General features: G+C 42.6%; 2 protein-coding genes across 2 annotated transcripts in view; both read right to left on the bottom strand.

Moving 5' to 3' along the window:
• Window positions 1–1,505: 1,505 nt before the first annotated feature.
• Window positions 1,506–4,755, bottom strand: dkk1b (dickkopf WNT signaling pathway inhibitor 1b; the record flags this gene model as incomplete). The annotated part of the gene is made up of 4 exons (XM_084323052.1): window positions 1,506–1,762; window positions 2,828–3,004; window positions 3,932–4,073; window positions 4,576–4,755. The coding sequence occupies 4 exons, from the start codon at window positions 4,753–4,755 to the stop codon at window positions 1,506–1,508; spliced, it is 756 nt and encodes a 251-aa protein (XP_084179178.1).
• Window positions 4,756–19,482: 14,727 nt separating this feature from the next.
• LOC311236196 (cGMP-dependent protein kinase 1) overlaps window positions 19,483–21,639 on the bottom strand; it is a gene marked incomplete at its 3' end in the record, with an annotated part of 5,497 nt that continues 3,340 nt past the window's right edge. The window contains exons 4-8 of the mRNA XM_084323835.1: window positions 21,169–21,332; window positions 20,803–20,925; window positions 20,313–20,375; window positions 20,002–20,068; window positions 19,483–19,581 (exon numbers count right to left, since the gene is read on the bottom strand). Coding sequence (XP_084179961.1) covers window positions 19,483–19,581; window positions 20,002–20,068; window positions 20,313–20,375; window positions 20,803–20,925; window positions 21,169–21,332 — 516 coding nt within the window. The remainder of the gene's footprint in view (window positions 19,582–20,001; window positions 20,069–20,312; window positions 20,376–20,802; window positions 20,926–21,168; window positions 21,333–21,639) is intronic.

The following is a 21,639-nucleotide window of genomic DNA, read 5'->3' on the forward strand; positions in this document are numbered from 1 at the left end:
CCTGAAACTACATAGGACACCTTGGAAAGGAATTGGGGATTTTTTGTAAATTTTTACAAATTTACAATGTACTGACTACAGTAAAAAAAAAAAAAAAAAAAAAAAGCAACCTTGGAGATACAGTATATGGATTCTGAAGGACACTGATGATATTCTAAAATGGTTCACTTTCAATTGCTTCAACAAATACCTATTCCATAGACAGATACTTGAATCTCATCTAAAATGAAATAACTGAAAATAAAAGTTCTATCCTTAATAATAACAACTGTTTTGGTGTACATTTTGTTATACAATTGATAACTAAACATGTATTTGAATCTCTTGGGGAGCGTGGTCTTTATTCAACTTCCTTGAATGACATACAAAATGGCAGCTTCGACAAAAATATGCCAAACCAAGCGTCTCCTTATCTTTATCCCCCCAAAATCTGAAACATGCTCTTTGAGTATTTTATGTCAGCTTCCCATTAATTGAGGAATATAAGATAATCCACAAAAACAAGTGTCCGTAAACAAAAATAAAATAAAATAACGTCTTCCTTGTTTCCTCCTCGATGTTAGTCAGAAAATCACGTCGATTCGGTCAAAGTTTTTTTTAAACCAATTCAGGTTGTAACTCCCAAATTATGCGTCTTTGAGCAAGGCATTTAAACTCTTCCTTGTCCAGGGTGTGTGTGTGAGTGTTGTGTGTTCGTGTCAGCTAGGTGTCTTTATGTGTGTGTTTTCTGTGTGTGTGTGTGTCCTGCAGGCATATTTACAGTAAGTAAAGTGGGCAACACTTAACTCAAGACATGCACCTATGACTGGGTATAATGTCTTATAACATGCAGTGTGTAAGCTATTAGAAGTGTCTTGTGACACGTCTCCGTGTGATGTATTAGAAACTGCACCATCATGGATGTCATTTATTCTGGATATTAAATCAGGGTAATAGATGCTGCACATGTGTTGTTATTAATGGTCACACATGCATATAGAGCGTGTCAGGAGATTCCAGGAAGTATACCCGAGAAGAGACTTGTTGAACGTGGGTTTTCCCATAGACGTATTTGTTATCTTGAAATGCAAACCGTTTGAATCCCATGGTGGTTGTAGTCATCCGACAGGCTGTTGTTAAAAAACGAGGAGGGGTTGTATACTTCATGCTGCGATTCCGAATGAAAGGTTAAAAGGAACATGCCAACATTATGGGAAATGCGTATTCATCTTCTTGTCTGACTCTGGAGGAGACGGTAAGTATTTCCTATAATGTTGGCATGTTCCTTTAAGCTACAGTTCATTTGAATGTATATTTAACATTCAGAAATCACTGCACAAAAAATGCAAACCCATGTAATTTTTTTTTAAACCTGCTAGATGAGTATAACTACAACCATTTCCCGGGGGTCCACTTACCTGGACTTTCCCAACACGCTCTATATCATCACTCCTCCGATATCCTTATAATACTTCTACAAGTGTGCCTTTAGAAAAGTGTTACCGCCGCGCGTGGAGCGAGCTCCCTCAGTGTGGTTGGCATGTGTGCAGGCTCCTCACTGCCTTGCTCATGGTGTGGTCTCCCCTCTGCGTCCGACATGCCAGCCCCTCTCCACAGTCGCACCTCTGAAAGATCTCCAGGCCGACGGCTCCTTTCTTCCTGTGTTTGGTGCAGACCTGGCCCTCCCTCAAGACCGGCTTACAGATCTTGGACCAGAAGTGTCGAGCGCAGCACAAACCCTCGGAGCAGTCGGAGGACCTCAGGCAACTCTCCCCTTCGAGACCTGAAGTGAACAGAGAGGAGGTTCGTGAGACTATTTCAGATAACATAGATGCCACTTGCATCTTTTTGCATGGGTGGCCCCATTGTGGGAATCAAACTCATAGCCTTGCCACTGAGCTACAGGGCCGCAATTTCTCCAAAATGGAGGACAGATTCGCCTGGTGGTTACTGAGACTGTCCTGTAAACATAAGGCCACAGGGTTCATTCTGGCATTTCGGGTGCAAGGCGTACATGTGGGTCCCAGAAGGATTTGTGGGGAAAAAAGACACATTCCCTCTGGGGGTTATATTCGCATGGCAGCCATTTTGCCCTTATGTCATGCTCAGGTTGGGTTCCTGTTCCTAGGGACAGGTGGACCGACGACCAGAACTCAAACACCACCGGCTTTCCACCCACGAACACTGCTAATTGTGTTCATAGGGACGACTGACCAAGCAGGAAGTAGGCTACCGCTGTCGGGAATTGCTTACACCTCTACACTACCCAGCCACTGAAACTGAATTCCTATTATTTATTTGTCTAAGTAGTCCACTCTAGTATCTGTGCTACATATTGATACAGTGGGAAAGTTGAGGCAGAGACAATGTACAGGAGACATAGCAGAGAAGCAACTGGCGAAACTCAAGCCCAAGCCAGCAGGGGTAAATGTGAGTCCAGAGGCAGGGGTCTTAAACCACTATAACATCCACAAGTATGGCCGGATTATGCCACTGGGGGGCCCCTGTCCCTCAGGGAACAAACATAACTGGGGGAGGGGGTCCAGGGGCATACGCCCCCAAGAAGAAAAAGAAAAGGAAATCTGACTGGCGCCCCTGTGTGTTAAACAGTGTGCTTGAGCACCTTTCAATTAGTGAAATGATGCAATTCATTTACACAAAAATCCTGGGTCTTTCTGGGCCTTTGGTGGTCTCTGGGGCCCCTGATGCTCCAGGGCTCCAGAGCCCCAGGGAATTTGCCCGGTTTGCCCCGTTGTTAATCCACGCATGGGAACAGGTACTTTCTAATGAAGCAAAAATGCTATCAAACAATCTCTTTGTAAAAAGTGTGTGTCCTCCTGTCCCGTACCTCTTGGTGAGAATGTCAGGTCCTGTGTGGCAGTTGTGTGTGGCTCCAGCTCTGCTGTGGTGTTCTCCACATGCTTTTTAGGATCAGCATCACTACTGCTGCTGATGCTAACAGTGGGGGTTGTCTCCTCTACTGCAAACTGCTGAATGATGTCAGATTCCACAGGCAGACATACTCCTAAAGAGAGAGGAAGACAAAATAAAAGGGAGAAGGTGAGAGAAGGGGGGGCAGGGAGGCAGAAAGAGACAGACAGACAAGACCAAAGACAGAGGGAGACAAACAGAAGAGATGTAAAGAGAGAGAGACGGAGGGACATAGACGGAGGGACAGAGACACACACAAAGCAGAGAGAAAGAGATCAAACATCATGTCAGTGCGTTCAAAATTACACCCGTTCCTTCATCTAGTGTGATGACAGCCAAACTAACACGTCCTTGTTTGTCTTCAAAGAGAAGCCAACAGAAGACACACACACACGCACATATGCACTCACTCACGCACACATGCACGTACACACACACATACACGTTGATGCAACAGTGTTTTGAACCACCTGAGCTGAATTTACACAGTACAGAGAAAATGTGACTTGTATGATCCTTAACAGCTCAATTAAATGTCTTAACATGAGCAACTCATTCCACAAAGCTATAGAAACCAGAGAACCAAGACTCCAACAAATAAGGCCACAAATGTAGCCTCTCATGTGTAAATGGGCGCTGATGGTGCAGAGATTAGAGTCTTGTTTCCTAATCTTCATGCTTTGGGAAATAGACTAAAGTTATTGATTGAGATGTCTATGATTAAAGAAGTAGCTAATTCACTATTCTACTTTAAGGCCTGTTGAGTACATGTGCACCAAATGGCAATATAATAACCCTGTGTGAAAACTGCTGAGCTTGGATTTTCAATAGTAATCCAGTGTTATATTGCTGCCAACATGCTGGTCGGTCAGAACTTGTGCATATGAAATTATTCTAAACATCACATTTAGAAAACGATAGAGCAAGTAGCCTAGTTATGACACAATTGTGATAATTGTTTTTCTTTTCAATTTAAGATAAACAAAAACACAGATCAACTTGAAATAAAGCTCGAACTTACCGTTGCTGCACTGGCTACCGAGGCAACACATCGCGTCGCGAGCGCACCTCTTCCTGCGTCGTTTGCACGGGAGGCAGGCGCGCCGGGGAGCAAAACAGAACCCGTTATCTCCACACTCTGCGTCCACGTGACAGACTAGAGACTAAAGAGAGACGGCGGGGTATTATTATTAGTATTATAATGTGTCTGTCAAGCCGTGCCTTCTGGCCCAAATCCTAAGAATCTATAATGGCTTAGCCCCGTTCGTGACTGTGATGCAGGGCTTGCATCACAGTCACGAAAGGGGCTAATATAGGCTATAATAATAGGCTATTCATACAAAAACACATTGCAAATTATTCTTGAACACTAAGGAAATTATGCACTGTACACACTTCAAAGAGGAAGCAATACAATTCATGTAATATGACGTTATTATGACCAATTTATAGCCAACACCAATGTGATGACTTATCACTTGTATCCATGGGATATGTAACCACCAAATATGACAATTATCTGAACCTATAATAACATTATAATACAAAATTGTATTGGTGCTTAATTAAGGCATGATAATATGTCAGGTGCTCTACATAACGTTACCTAAACAGGCTTTATCACCGGATTTTGAACTATGAACCAAAAGACACTAATAGCTTTACCTGAATGGGATCTATAGCCAGATTCTGATTGCCGCTGTCCAATATGCTGAACTCGTTCTGGGTCGTGCTGACCGTGTACCCGCCGCCATGGTTCGGTGTCCCGGGACCGTTAGGTAGGTTCTTGATGGCATTGGAGTTCACAATCACCGAACCAGAACAGAAGAAACCGAAGACGCACATGTACGTCACGATGGGGAAAAACAAAAAGGGTAGCATTTTCATCTGACAGAAAATTGTATATTTTGAAGTTCAGATAGATTGGCACGCTGCCTGCAACAAAGTGAAAAGTGGCGAAAATTTAAGGGAAAAAAACAAATATTTGGTGGTAAAGAAATTCTGGAATCTGGGGATGTACTGGTGAAAAACGTGGAGTTGATGAAAAAAATGATGAGACAGATGTTGAGATAATTTCCACAAAGCGTGCGGGAATGCGATGTCGTCCAAAAATGTATAGTCTACTTGAATTCTATCGATTTCCCAGACTACCGACTTGCTGTGACTGAATCGAATACCTGTCGCTCATTTTATACCATGTGGACTTGTTTGCATTCCCGCCCCCGCCAGTCATGTGTGTTAAAAAGGGGGATGACATTTCAAAGGGAATGGACACATGACGCAGCAGGTATAGGCTAGCACGGTCGCGCGCTTTTACGCACGCACGCACGACCGCCCCCCCCCCCCCGTCACACGCGTGCGCGCCGCGCGTACACACACACACACACACACACTGTGCTGGTGATCCACCGGACAGTTCCAACCCAACCCAAACGCCCCGCAGTGTTTGTGTACAATTATCAACCAGGAACTCCGGGGGTGGAGATCAAACGCCCCACTCCGACAGCCCTGTGGGTCAAAACAAACTCTACCCATCTTCTTTCGATGTGGAATCATTTGAACTGGTATAATTCCTCCATGGTCGTATGAAGATGGCAACGGTTTGTTGGTGCGCAACAGACGCATCTTTGAATGTTTACGCAGTGGATAGATTGGGCGCCTGCAGGTTTATGCACATTAAAACTATATGTATGCACACGTATTCATGAATTGCTTATAAATAAATGAGACGATAAAAACGACTGACAATGATTATTATGGGCCATTGATAGCCCTAGATAGGCTATTCTAGATATATAATTTAGGATTTAAAATATATATATATTTATAGACTCAAAGAGGAAAACATCGACACAATGTTCCCCAATCAGGTTGGCTTTTGAAGCTTTTCTGCAAGACGAGGATTTGAATCTACAGAGATTGTGACAACCAGATAGCAGTTGTTATCCCTCAGACAGTCCTTTAGTCTTTCTTAATGGATAATCATTCAGCCTATTGATACACCCATTAGTACCGTTTGATCCCTAATTGTAATGGTAGCGGGGGATTTGAAATACACTTGGTGATTAGGGCAAGGCGATGGGGATCAAAGGGCTCCCAAATATGCAAATATACCGTAGCAAGGTGCAGAGTTGACCCAATAAATGACCCATTGAGGCGTGGATAAGTGGCTTTTTAAAAGTAAATAAGGCTTGATTGTCACCCAGAGCAATGCGGAATTCACATCAGAGTCGCCTTCTCTAGTCTTTATCAGCGGCTTGTAAAACAATTAGAAGCGTTTTCCCTTCCCCTGCTCTGTAATACGCACACATTACACCCCACGAAGCCATCGAACGAAGATGAGCGACATTAATTTACAGTCCAAACCTAAGACCACTAAAGAGCTTTATGATCAGATAGGCTAATCCGAAATTATATAGGTTAGCTAATTACAAAGTCATGACTACATTATCCTTTGTTGGTAATGGAGTTCAAGAATGTAAAAAAAAAAAAGTTAATCACTTCAAATAAACTAGCCGAAATACAAACAACCAACACAAATACTGTAATGGGAAGTGAACTCCTCATCCACCAGTCTACTCTAACGAATTAACCGTTTCCTACCTCTCTGTCTGCCAAACAACACTGTGCTCGGGCTGAGCCCATGCATTCCCTAAAGCACACAGTGCGCCTTTGATGTCGCCAACAGAGTTCGCTGGTTACAATGGGACACTATAGCAAGACAAACCTTCTGCACACTTCATTAGCTCTCAATCAGCTCACATTCATCCCCGTGCTTTGGTGTTTGCGCCTTTGTTTTAATTGTACAGCGTGGTGTAAAACAGCGTCGGTGTTAAAAAAGGCCCTTTGATGAACGGTAGATCAAAAGGGAGGTTGAAACTGGCAGTTCTAATCTGGGTTTTCTTTCTTCCATGGGGACTGGGTCGGGACCGAAATTGAGCCATGGGAGGATTCAAATGGCTCCCCAAATTATTATTGAGAAACAGATGATGTAACTGGGAAAATGTATTGTAAACCTGCTTGGTCTGCTGTCATGCCCAAAGTCTGCTAAAATCAAACTGCTTGGTGACAGAAGACAGGGTACATTAGTTTCCATGTGCATCCTATGACAGCCAAGAGAAGATCAGGCCTTTACAGTAAGTTACTTTTGACCATGTGCGCCAGATTTGACCCTTACAAAAAGGTATCATGGTAGTTTGATGGTTACATTTGACCATGGTGCTGGCCCTTGTAGCCTATACATAAATTACCATACTATATGGTGAAATATAATAATTGTTAGACTAGAAGTCTTTATTTGTCATGCAGTTTTAACACACACATGCGAGATGGGCGACCCACAGGAACACACACACACACACATGCACTGAGTCGCTGATGAAATGTCTCTCTGCACTTTTCCCATCCCGTTGTCCTTCTCCCCATGGGCAGCCGGGAGCAGATAGGGCGTCAACGTGAGCCGCGCCCCGGGGACCAATCCAAGTGCTCCTGTCCGTCTTCGTCTAGGACGCCACAGCGTTAGCGATCTGTTGTTGTGCATGTTTTTCCATTGGGTTTATCTTATCGGGGGGGGAAACCCTTGCGAGCACGGGGAGAACATGCAAACTCCACACAGAAAGGCCTGGGAGATACCCCGCCTGGGTACCTGGCATCATGGAAACCCGGTCCCCAAGCGGGAATCGAACCCTGGACCTTCTTGCTGTGAGGCGACAGTGTTAACCACTACACCACCATGCCGCTGAAAGGCATGTATGGTGGAAGAAGTACACAGTTCCTTGACTTAAGTAAAAGTAGAAATACCCAGATGAATAAGTACCTACTCTGGTAAAAGTAAAAGTCCTCCATTCAAATTCTATTTAAGTAAAAGTAGAGAAGTAGTTGTTATTGAATTTACTTAAGTATCTAAGACGTTTGTGTATATTCCAGTGCTTGGAGCATTCAACCCTCGATCCATTGACCTCTATAGGTTATGTTAAAGGTATGTCATCCAGTTATACTGCCACCTATGAAAATATCAGATCTTCACTTAAAATGAGATTTTCTGTCTCTTTGTTAATCCAGCCAAAGTGTTAGACAGATCTTTTGTGCTTGTCCAGGCATTCTCCCAAACACAGTTAATTGGGCTTTAAAATAGACACCCTGCTAATTCATTGAGTTCAGCGCTCCAGCTCCAGGTAATCCTTTAGTGGGTGGTTTACTCAAATGTAAGAAACAGTGAGAGATATAGGCTCTAAAGACATCCTTAATTAGAGACAATTACGGTAGTCCCGAATATAGGATTCAAAGAAATAAAACATTTAAAAGTTTTCTGTAGCACAATTTTACTCTGTCCATTCTATTTTATTGCACTTCTATTTTACCTTATTTTTATTGCACTGCACTGTTGCATACTTTTACTGTCTATTCTATTCTACTATTTTATTGTACTACACTATTTTACTCTGTCTATTAGTCAGGTATTAAACCGTGTGGGTATCAAACAAGAAAGACTGTCAGGCTTTAAAACGTGTAGGACCCAGGCCTAGAACTGAGCCCTGAGAGAGGGAACTGCGCCCTGAGAGGGAGGTTTGCCCTGAGTGGGAGGTTCAAAGGGTCAACGTGGGTATCAAACAGGAGGGAAGACTGTCAGGTTTTAAACTGTCCATACCAAACAGAGAAGGTAAAGACGACTTTAAACTGTTAAACATAATCCAGACCTATTTTATTGCACTATAAAAAAAACAGTGATTTTATATGTCTGCACTTTTTGTGATACTACTTATTGCACTGCACTATTGCACTATTTTACTCTGTCTATTCTATCTTACTCTTTTTATTATTGTCTATTTTTAAAACTGAATCAAACCATAAACAAGGTGGATGTTAGATCCTAATGTGAAAAACTGTGATTTTATGTCTGCACTTTATGTGTTCATTTTATGCTTGTCTTTTTTCTGTTGTGAAGCACTTTGAGCTGCAATTTCTAGGTCCTATACAAATAAAGTTTGATTATTATTATTATTATTTATATATATATCACAGAGTGAGTCTCTCGTGATTTTAAATTGTTCAAAGTTAAGAAAGGGGTTCCTACTTTTCATGTGTGTGTGTGCGTGCATGCGTGCGTGCGTGCGTGCGTGCGTGCGTGTGTGTGTGTGTGTGTGTGTGTGTGTCAGGGGGTTATGAAAGAACGACATAATATACATATTATGTTTTAACCCAAGCAGTCACAGTGGGTAGTGGATCCAGAATTGCACTCGCCAACTGAACTTCTTCATCCGCATGTCGTTTTTAGAACAGAAGAGACTGAACAACATAGGTTGGCTTCACCCCAAAGCAGCCACGGGGTGAACTGATAGGACTTACCAGCCACAGTGGTGACTTCATACTCGGGGAAGAAATAATTGTATTCTTTTGAAATGAAAGGGAATTTATGTGTTAACAAACATAATTATTGAATAGAATAGAAATATTGTATTCATCCCAAGGGAAATTTGGCACTACAAATCGCTCACAGTAAACAGTAAACATTTAGGGAGACAAAACAAGTCACAAATGAAGAATTATGTTGGAAGCATAATCCATCCTCTTATCTCAAACCTTCCCTAAGGGGGTGTGTGAGTTAGCATGGATGATGTCGCTATGCATGACGAATACTCTTCTCTCAACATTTCCCCTCAATGGGATGTAGCTATGTATTAGCAAAGAAGGGATGTCATCTCTCCTCACCCTCAAAAATAATCCCTTACCTCCGGCCCTTACCATTACACTTCATGCTCAACACCCCCCCCCCCCCCTCTCTCTCTCTCTCTCTCTCTCTCTCTCTCTCTCTCTCTCTCTCTCTCTCTCTCTCTCTCTCTCTCTCTCTCTCTCTCTCTCTCTCTCTCTCTCTCTCTCTCTCTCTCTCTCTCTTTAAAGTAGGCCTATAAGTGATAATCAATATACAAAAAGTCTTGAATAGATAAGGCCTACTACACTATCAGTGTTATTAGTGAGATAGGGGGGGAATAAAGGCAATATGCTATTTGGTTTTGGGGCTGATAAGGTTTTGCCCCCTCTGGAGTGTCAAGTGTTCTTCAGCCTGACCCCCTCCCTCTACCACCCCCCCCCCCCCTCCACACACACACACACACACACACACACACACACACCCACCCACCCACACACACACACACACACACACACACACACACACACACACACACACACACACACACACACACACACTCACTGTAGGGACAAAGCACTCAGCAATTATCAAAGGCAGCAATAACAGAGTAGTTAGCATGTAATACACACACTCACACAAACCCACGTGCTCTCATGCACACACACACACACACACGCGCACGCACACGCACACACACACACACACACACACACACACACACACACACACACACACACATACACACACACACACACGCACACACACACACACACACACACACACACACACACACACACACACACACACACACACACACACACACACACACACACTGGGGAATCAGTGGTTATCAAAGGCAGCCACAAGCTGGTGTCATTGTTTTAACATGTCTTAACATGTACAAAAGCGTTACATTTCATGTTCATCACAGTACGGATAAGTTAAAAATACAAACATTAACACAATGTAATTTAGGTTAAGTTGCAGCAGTGGTTTGAATTTAGTTGGTGAGGTTTAGGCAATGTAAAAACGTCTCAATGTATAAAGAGCATGTCTCAATGTATAAAGAGCACGTCTCAATGTATAAAGAGCACATCTCAATGTATAAAGAGCACGTCTCAATGTATAAAGAGCACGTCTCAATGTATAAAGAGCACATCTCAATGTATAAAGAGCACGTCGAGCACGTCTCAATGTATAAAGAGCACGTCTCAATGTATGAAGAGCACGTCTCAATGTATAAAGAGCATGTAATGTATAAAGAGCATGTCTCAATGTATAAAGAGCACGTCTCAATGTATAAAGAGCATGTCTCAATGTATAAAGAGCATGTATCAATGTATAATGAGCATGTCTCAATTAATCTCATTCTACACCATAGCCTGTGTAATTTAGACGTAAAAATCTAAAATAAGTACCAGGAAAACTTTGATTGAAAGTTAGACTTTATTGTAAGAAAAAGGCGTTCTATATAGAAACAGCTGGACCATAGAAAAGCAGCAGAGGTGAGAGAAATAACAGTTTTAAGTTTTGTTTCACCTTGTCATGCATGCAGCATTGGTATCACACACAAAATATATCATCCTGGACTTGATTTGCCATAAAGCACTTCAGCACTAAACCCATCTGTCTAACTGACAGTCGAACTACGTCACATGAAGTTGGTGATTAAGTCTCGGATGGTCATTCATCTTGGCCAAGCTGCAAAGTAGCAACTTTTCATCTAAAAAATCTTTTATAAACTTAAAGCCATCTTAATCATAATATATATATTATAGCCACCTGAACCTCCCTGGAGACCTCACACTACCCTAACCTGAAATGGAAATACATTTGTCTTTGTTTGTGATCATTGATTTTGGAAGATATTATCAGTTTTTGACTTTGTGGCTTGGTCAACGAGTGATGAACCCGTTTGGTCAGTGGACGGGTAGCTACAGTAAAATGTTCATTTCCTGAAGTAGGAAGGAACATTATCAACCATGAAAGATTCATTCAGATTTTTATTTAAATGCGTGGCTTGAGACCACTCTTTTGTACTACTGCCATGCATTTGTTACCTTGCGAGGCAGCTGGATTAGCGAGAGCACGCAAGAATCCATCTAGTCAGGCAAGCTATATGCACTTGTGGCCGAACCACAGTGGTTCAGACCAATCAGCGTCCTTTGAGGAACTACTGGCAGCTACTAGCGTGGTTTAGGTGGGACGCTTGCTGTCTTCTTTGAATCACATGTTTTTTTGGTATTTGGTATTATACGTCTAACTTTTACCAACATGCTAATTAGTTACATAGCTAGCTTCCTCTTCAGCGCTCTCCTACTACGTCATATGGTTTGTTGATCTGATTGGTTGAAGTTAGCCTGTGATGCAAAGTAAGATTTTCATTGTATAGCAAACTGTCTGTTTAACTGTGCACATGACAATAAACAATTCTTGAATCTTGAATGGATGGTTCATCCAATCACCTGCCAAGTATTTTTTTTTAAAGTGCCAACAACAGTTTCCAAGGACGACTCCTCAGATGGTTCTGAACCATCTGGTGGTGCATCAGGTTAATGCGTTTGATTGCTCTTCCTTTTTACTTCCAAGATGTATCAAGACCTTTCATGAAACACTAGTGTTGTGCTTAGAGTCACCATTAAACTAATGTTCAAGTCAAGTCAAGTCAAGTCAAGAGTTTTATTTGTCACGGCATACGGATATACAATGAAATGCGGGTGGTCTTGCCCGCAACGATGTGCAATTGGTACAACATATAATAGAATCCAATACAAAAAAATGTGTGCAATAAAATTGTGCAATAACAGGTAGCAGGTAACAATAAATTTGTGCAATAACGGGTAACAGTTAACAGTTAACAGTAGTAGTAATAGTAGTGCAATACACTGTTACTGTTGCTAATACTAAATTAAAGTGGCCTTTCCTTTTGGCAATAAGTGAGGGTGCGTGCGGCCTGTTCAACACCTGGATTAGAACCTGCTTCTACCGCATGGGAAGTACATCTACCCGTCTGCCGATAGAACCAACCGAGATGGGTTTACAAGGCTTCAGGTATAGGGTTACACTGCCACACCCTCCTTTGACTCGTCTGGGTCACGGCACCACACAGTAACACACCTGGATTTGACCCTGGGTATCCCAAATGGGAAGGCTACCGGTCAGCCAAAAGGGGAACAGATCTACCGGTCAGCCAAAGGGGAACCCCCACCTGGCCATGGAACCCCCCACCTGGCCAGGCTTCAGGCAGGGCTGCTGTCTCTCCTGTCTCAAACAGGTCCTGTGTTTGCTACCATTGAATACCACACCACTATGAATCCAACCAAATCAAATACACACACGCCAGTATTAGACAGACAGAAGGGTAGCCTTTCCATCGGAGGATTGTGTTTGACATGACCTTACTTCAACTCTGTTAGCATCAGATGGTTTTATTGCAAAGATGCTTCTGGAAAACTGGATCCAGATATCTTTAAATGGGGAAACGTTGACATTTAAAAATGTGTACTCTTTAATCTTTCTTTACATGGCACGTGTTATATTGTGGCAAAACATTTCTACACCGGCGCATGAACTATGTTTTTATTATTATTCCTTTTTATATATAATTTGGAATAATGGAAATTCATAGACTCAACTATGTACAACCATGTGGAGTAAGCATGCAATTGAGTGGATGAGTTTATATAGTCGTGCCGGCCTGGACTCAATCACTAAATTACACGCTCATCCAACGTAATTGTAACTGGTTGAGTCTCTACAGTCCTCATCCCGAATGATTGGAAATCTTAAGCCTCTACAGGTTTCAGTTGGCCATTTCTAGGGTACATGAAGGGGAAATGTAGACTTTTGAAGCTTTCAAGCCCCCCCCCCCCCCCCCCATGCATTAATGTGACACGTGCCTGGCAGAAAAAACAAGACTCAGATTCTGTTTAAATGTCAACTTTCCCTGTAACACAGGAGACATTTTGCCATCCATTAAGGCACTAGTCATTGCTGACCATGGTATGAGGTGGGATGGTGGGTCATGGGTCTACCTTTGTCTTGTTATTACGGCGGTAAATATGAGCTATTCTAAGTATTAAGAACCATACTTGCTGTATAATATGTTAAACTGTTTTATGAGTATGCTCATAATAGGTATGTGCTGTATGTGTTAAGGAAAGGGTCGCTGTCCCATCTTTTACATGTTTGCTGCATTGCTGTATGGTGTTGGGGGTTGGGGTGGGGGGGTACTTCTACAATGGCAACCACTGTATAGAAAACCATGCATGACAATAATAACGTAACAACAACCAACACAGAAGGAAGCAATTCAAATATTTAAAACCATCTCAGTGACCAATATATTGAAATAAAACAATGACACCCAAACCTACTTCATTACACATACATACTGTACCACCACGAAAATATCAGCACTAAGAATTTATATATACACACACACACACGATTATTTACTCTCTGGTCCGACAATAAATACAAAATAATCTTGTATTCCAGTAAAGAATAGATAGATCTAATAGTTTCCAGCAGGGGTGAGGTCAATCCATTTTCAATTCAATCAATTCAGAAAGTCAGCAGTTCAGAAAAGCAGCAAACTTTTGTCATGACAAGGCATAACCTATAACTAAGAGCTCCATCACTGACATAAACTGTACTATATCATGTCAACTCACCCAACACCCAGGTAGAGGGGCAGGGCCCCTTACACATGCACACGTTCGATACCAGTGGATATGAACATGACATATTTCAATCACTACAGGAGGTTCAGAATGGATCTGGATTGTATTTTAGAACTAGTAATTAGGTGTTGGCTTGAGAGGAATCCAAATGGAAGAATTTAGAACCGGCAATGTTATACTCACACCTTTTTAATATTAAAAGAATTAATGATAAAAGGAGTTATGGTTGCAGGTTTTATACCTTTTCCTGAATCTGATTGTACTTCTCTCCATGTGCCAGCGGCTGTGTTCACACAGGAATAGGTGATCAGATTTTGTACTATATCTGATTCCATGTGGTTTCCCTCAGTTTAGACAGCCAGGGGAAAATTGGATTCTCTATACAAAAGCAAGACCCTGGGTCCATCAGGGTCCATTATTCACAAAGCCTCTCAAAAAGTTGGAGTACTGATCTAGAGTCAGCTCCAGTCCTGTTAGTTTGAATAAGGTCATAAGGACTTAAGTGTTCCTGGTCACTGACCCCAGATCAGTAATCCTACTCTGGGAAGCTTTGTGAACAGGAGTCCCGAACCTTTGTGCGTCTGTAAAAGCAGTGAGAGAGTTTGGCAGTTAACTGAATGTCATATGTCCATAATGGCACAATGGTTTATGTCCACAGAGAATGAGAATGCCCACTCTGCTATGGTGCCACTTTGCCCTCTAGTGGTGAAAATGAAAACAGTATTTGCTACCTCACAAAGGGCATAAAGTACACTTTATTTGAGGCATGTACCCCAGGCTGAAAACGGCTCTGAAACAGCGTTGAGACAATTTGAAACAAAAAGTAATAATACACATTTTTTAATAAATAATAATAAAAAGGATGACATTTTTAGGCATGGCGTTAGCTCTTCTAGGCTATCCAATGGCAGGAGAAACACAGCATGTAATAAATACACTTTATTTCTATAGCACTTTTTACCAACAGGGTTGCAAAGTGCTTCACAGAACAGAATAAAACATAGTTAAAAATTACAAAAAAAACATTGTAACAGAATACAATAAAGAGCACTAACAAACAACGCCATAAAATAAGAGCAAATGGGAAAATAGAACTACTATGAAAAAGCCTACATAAAAGTGAGTTTTGAGAAGAGACTTAAAAGATGTCGCTGATTTTGCTAGTCTGACATTCTCAGGCAGGGAGTTCCACAACTGAGGGGCCAGCAGAAGCCTCGTCGGCGGTCACCTTTGGTGATAAGGTATAGGGGACTATAGCAGGGCTGAAATGTAACTCTGCGCATGACCTTGTAAAGCTTGAAAAGTCTTCAGCTAAATCTTAAAATCAACTCTAAAAACTACAGGCAACCAGTGAAGAGAGGCAGGGGTGGGTGTAACTGTAACATGGTCTCGCCTCCTAGAGTTAGTTCAAAGTCTAGCAGCAGCATGTTGTACCAGCTGGAGGCGGGAAGTGGCTTTCTGACTCAGCCCTGAGTATAGAGAGTTACAGTAATCTTTATTTTTTTTATCCACTTTTTCTCCTTATTTTTAAATCTTTCTCCCATCCCAATTTCGCCTCGCCAATTCTCCCTTCAATTCTCCCCTCCCCTGTCTCGAACGTTGCTAGACTATGCCTCCCACTGGTCAACTGCAGTGAGGACCAAGCCTTGCATCACGTGTCCCCTCCGATACACAAGGAGGCAGCTGTCGCATATTTTCACCTGAACAGCGCAATCTCTCAGTGGCGAGGAGTAACGCGTGGGAGGCTCACGCTGCCCCCGATACTTCCTGATTCTGCTGTACAGGCGCACCAACCGACCTGTAGAAGTCGCCGTCCACAACGTTCAATCCCCACCCACCAGCTTTCCCACCCCTAACACTGCCAATTGTGTTAGTATGAACGACCAGCCAAGCTGGTAGCAACGCAGAGAGCTGGGCTCGAACCCAGCATCTCCTGCGTTAGTGGTGAGCGCCTTGCCCACTGCGCCACTTAGCCGCCCAGAGTTACAGTAATCTAAACATGAAGAAATAAAAGCATGGATGACATTTTCAAGGTCTGTAAAAGATATGAAGGACCTCATTTTAGCGATGTTCCTCAGCTGGAGAAAACAAGATTGTACAACTCTAATTACTTGGCCATCAAAAGTGATTAGGGTCAAAAATCACCCCCAGATTACGGGCAGCAGATTTAACACTGGTGAACAGACTGCAGGGAGCTGATTTGGGGGGCCAAATAGAAGAACCTTGGATTTTGCTTCATTAAGATGGAGGAAGTTCTGAGACATCTGGCACTTAATGTCAGCAAGACACGACATTACACAGACCAAGTTACATGCCTCACCAGGCCTAAGTGGGACATAGAGCTGAGTGTCATCCGCATAGCCCTGAAACTGGACATTGTGTTTACGAATGACATCCCCCAATAAGCATGTAAATTGAAAACAATAAGGGACCAAAATCAACTGTTCTGATTGGACTGATGTAGTTGGGCCATTTCCCCAACAGCTATAACAAAAGGTATTTTCTCATGATGCATCTGCTCATCGCAGCCCACTGTGTTCGATTTGTCCCAGTTGGTGTTGGAAGGCGATATTGGTCTTCTCCACTGTCTCAGAAAGTTGCCCTGCGTGTTGCCATGACAACACAGCAACACATGAGGAGACTCATCATTTGGAGCAGTGGGATAAAGAGGAAAGTTCCATTTAAATTAACCCTTGAAATCATGACAAAAAACCTTTAAATTAACGTATTATGAATTATGAAATATCCTCAAAACGTCTTGAAAAACGAACACAGAGAGAAACGGCTTTCATTGAATGAAGTAAGTTGTTATAGTGTTTGTACTGTGTGTGTGTCTTTGGAAATTAAGTATGTATATGCATTATGTGCAAATGGAGTGTGCTTATTATGTATGTGTGCAAACATATGCAGAACGTATACTCAATACATACAATAAATAATCAACATCTTTATGTATAGCAATCATATAAGCGTACAATTGAAAATGTTAAGTATAATACAAAGGAACGTTTAAAATTGAAAATGTTGATAAATAATAATTACAAATATTCTCTGGGTGAGGATGATGCAACACAGAAGAGTCACAGTTTCTTTGTTTCTCTTTCTTTCTTTCTTTCTTTCTTTCTTTCTTTCTTTCTTTCTTTCTTTCTTTCTTTCTTTCTTTCTTTCTTTCTTTCTTTCTTTCTTTCTTTCTTTCTTTCTTTCTTTCTTTCTTTCTTTCTTTCTTTCTTTCTTTCTTTCTTTCTTTCTTTCTTTCTTTCTTTCTTTCTTTCTTTCTTTCTTTCTTTCTTTCTTTCTTTCTTTCTTTCTTTCTTTCTTTCTTTCTTTCTTTCTTTCTTTCTTTCTTTCTTTGAATCTTTCCTTCTTGCTTCTTTCTTTTATTGTCATGAAATCATTGACAAAATGTTTTTTCTTTCCTTTTCTTTATCGATAAAATCCCAGCCACAGCAGTATACTGTGCGCGTAAGAGAGAGGCTGAAACAAAGCGATAAAGTCACCCATCCCCAATGTGTATGATTCTCTATGGATGGAGAGAGAGAGAGAGAGAGAGAGAGAGAGAGAGAGAGAGAGAGAGAGAGAGAGAGAGAGAGAGAGAGAGAGAGAGAGAGACTGAAGATGGGCTGAAATGTGAAGGCATCTTGGTGACTCCAAACTGAACCCACCATTGACTGTCTGTCTATCAATTCGTTTGCCTGCTTGTCAGTCTATTTGTCTGACTGTCTGTCTGTCTGGGCTCCCTCCTCAGATGGCAGTAGTAGTATGTAACTTGGACTTGGAGGCTGACCAGGCTTTCTGATCTCCCCCTCATCACGTGAACTCAGACCCAGGATTTCAACGATTGTCGTCATCATCATCATCATCATCATCATCATCATCATCATCATCATCATCATCATCATCATCATCATCATCATCGGTCGCAATACTTTTGGCATTTGAGTTCCATTGGACAGTAAACAGTATGGAATGACTGGGTGGGGGTGGGGAGTGACTAACTGCTGATGGTGTCATGAGGACTGACGAGGCCCTGGGTCACAAGAGGCTTGGGGTGGAAGGGTAGAGGTTCACTTTGTCCCGCTGAAGGAGTCCAACACTTGTGATGAAAGCGCATGCAGGGTGTATTTTTAGGCGATTTCTGCCATGCACCGTCACGTCGTGTTGCTGTGCAGTTGCCGAAGCAACCGTCACTCAAAATAGGATTCAGGCAATTTCCCCCAAACCGATTCGCCATGGCAGCTAGTTTTAGAAGGGTTTTAGTCAGGGTGGTCATCCGTTTACTGGGCTGTTATCAAAAGTCAGTGTCCCACCCATAGTTATCACTGGAGGAAAACGACACAGTGTCTGTTGAGATACTGGTGGGCAGGCTACTTTCACCTGGTGTCTTACGGTAGCTCCCATCCAGAACCATTTGGGTCCCTCCTAGAATGCATCAGGTTAATTCAACAGGGGATACAAATGGTGCAGAGTGAAAGCGTGTATGGTGCCCAGTAGCCAGGTTGTTCTTTTCCTCCTGACTAGAGTCTGATGTAAGGTCTTAGGATACAGATGGCAGGAGTTGGCCGTTTTAGGGTTCTGGTGCCTTCAAAGAACGTCAAACAGGGGATGCTTTTCACTGGAGACTGACAACAGGGGGGGCGATAGGCTGTCCCTCTGTCCTTTGCCTTCACTTGATGTCCTAATTATCCCACATTGGTTGTCGTTTCGCAACAGCCTTTCTCTGTCCTTCTTCAAATGGGTTCAATTTGATCCAGTTTGTGATGCAAAATCATTTTACCCTACCCGTCCACATCACCCAATGGGGCCACAGCCATACTGTAAAGACTTGTGCTCACGTTGCTTGGTAACCATGGTTTGGAAAAAGGCATTCACTAGGTAAAAGGTATAGACTCTTACAGTCAATATCCCATCAAGAAATCTCACCAATTGAGGGATCTTCTCTGGCCGAAACCAAGACCTACAGAAACCAAACTGAGCCCAAGGCTTACTCAGACTTTGTAATAATCAGGCCAACGACTAGTGGCTGTTTTTGAAAAATAAATCCTCCATCCGACTAAGAGATCTTGCCAGGCGAGGGGGGGGTTCTGTCCAGGCCAACCTTCTGTGTGTGTGTGTGTGTGTGTGTGTGTGTGTGTGTGTGTGTGTGTGTGTGTGTGTGTGTGTGTGTGTGTGTGTGTGTGTGTGTGTCTTTCAGGCTTTGGAATGAGGGCAAGAGGGAAGATGTTCGGCTGTTGATTTGTCTTAAAAGTCATTGTCCCAGCCGGTGTTGTCATCAGGTGGAGGGTCATCGTTGTCTTCTGGGAAACTGTCAAAGTTACTGGTGTCTGTTGGAGAAGAGACCTGGAGCAGGAGAGCATAGAAGAAAATAAATTATATTAGGAAAAAAAAAGTCTAAACTTAATGTAAGGAATCAAAATAATCACTCTATTGCTCAACCACACACATTCACAACACCTTTGATTACAGGGGCTCATCGTAAATGATTGCTGTGGCCACTTTGCATCAGCACTTTGGTAGTTTCTCTCTTCTAAAAACCTTTGACTGTTGAGAAATGATACCGGCTAATTCTTTTGAATCCACTGATTTCTTGGGCACAGTGGCTAATTCAAAATATGAACTAACTAAAGTGGAATGTTGTTATGTGTGTGTGTGTGTGTGTGTGTGTGTGTGTGTGTGTGTGTGTGTGTGTGTGTGTGTGTGTGTGTGTGTGTGTGTGTGTGTGTGTGTGTGTTTGTTGTGTGTGTGTGTGTGTTTACTCACATCAGGGATGATGGGAGGCGTCAGGGTTCCTTTTCTCAAACCTTCCCAGTTAAATCCTTCAAACCACCTAGAGAGAGAGAGAGAGAGAGAGAGAGAGAGAGAGAGAGAGAGAGAGAGAGAGAGAGAGAGAGAGAGAGAGAGAGAGAGAGAGAGAGAGAGAGAGAGAGAGAGAAAGATGAGAAAAGAGACAGAACAAGTAAGGCACAGATAGACAACAACAACATTGTTACCAGACAGGTTTCACTAATTCAGTCTTTGATCTGCTGTTCGTCATTCTGAAGAACATAACAACTCTACCTTCATGGACTTACTTGTGCTTCTGGATGTCTTTCACTCCGTTTTTCAGATTTCCCAGTCTTTCTGACGGACTGTCTCTGTTGAGAGACATCAAATCTACCGTCAAAATTGTGACTTCACTGAACTTCAACGAACTGTCATTCATTATCAGTTTGTACATTCAGGGCAATCTCTTGTTCTTTAGTTTATATTGTTTAAAGATGTCGCTTACGGGATTCATGCAAGGCAGTAGAAGAGAAAAATAGATGGGGAGATGGAAAAGAGAGAGAGAGAGAGAGAGAGAGAGAGAGAGAGAGAGAGAGAGAGAGAGAGAGAGAGAGAGAGAGAGAGAGAGAGAGAGAGAGAGAGAGAGAGAGAGAGAGAGGGAAAAAGAGGAGAGAGAGAGAGAGAGAGATAAAAAAGAGGGAGATAAAGAGAGGGAGAGAAAGCGAGGGAGAGAGATAAAAAAGAGGGAGAGAAAGAAAAAGAGGGAGAGAGCCACCAGGGCACTGTACCTCCTCCTACCTGCATAGTTTCTTAATGAGATTGGCAGCATTTTTGGTGATTTTCTTTGGGAACTCGATCATGTCGATACCCCTCAGAATAATGTTGTACGTCTTCATAGGGTCTGGGCCTGAGAATGGAGGACTAGGAGAGAGAGAGAGAGAGAGAGAGAGAGAGAGAGAGAGAGAGAGAGAGAGAGAGAGAGAGAGAGAGAGAGAGAGAGAGAGAGAGACAGAGACAGACAATATATCAGACAAAGGAAGGGCTCTTGATCTATTTCAGCCGCTAGATTCAAGGGATTGTCTAATTTATTTTTCTATTCTATTCTATTCTCTTCCCTGCTCTTCTTCTACTTTGCTATTATGTTGTATTCCGCAGGGTCCTCACCTCCCGGTGAGCAGCTCATACATGAGGATGCCCAGAGACCAGTAATCTGCTGAGATGTCGTGTCCTTTGTTGAGGATGATCTCCGGAGCCACGTACTCCGGCGTCCCGCAGAACGTCCACGTCTTCTTACCGAAGCCGATCCTTTTGGCAAAACCAAAATCCACCTGTGAGAAAGACAAACAGAATCACACGGAGGTCATGGAATGGCAATATCAATCAATAGTTGTGTCTCTGCAAGTGTATAGTGTAACGGATGGTACAGTGAAGCGCAGTCACGATGGACTTCCGATGTTGTGAAGTGACTGGGGCGAGTAGCGGTGCTATGGGTTAAACTCACTATCACCCTCAAAAGACACATAGACACGTTACAAAGCAGTGAGTTCACTTCTTGGTATAGCGGTCTGTGCTGTTGCCCGTGGTGTGGGAGACCCGGGTTCGAAACTCCCTCGAGGCGTTTAAGGTTTAAGTTTA

The sequence above is a fragment of the Notolepis coatsorum genome (assembly GCF_963971535.1).
Source record: "Notolepis coatsorum genome assembly, chromosome: 10".
NCBI classification, from domain to species: domain Eukaryota; kingdom Metazoa; phylum Chordata; class Actinopteri; order Aulopiformes; family Paralepididae; genus Notolepis; species Notolepis coatsorum.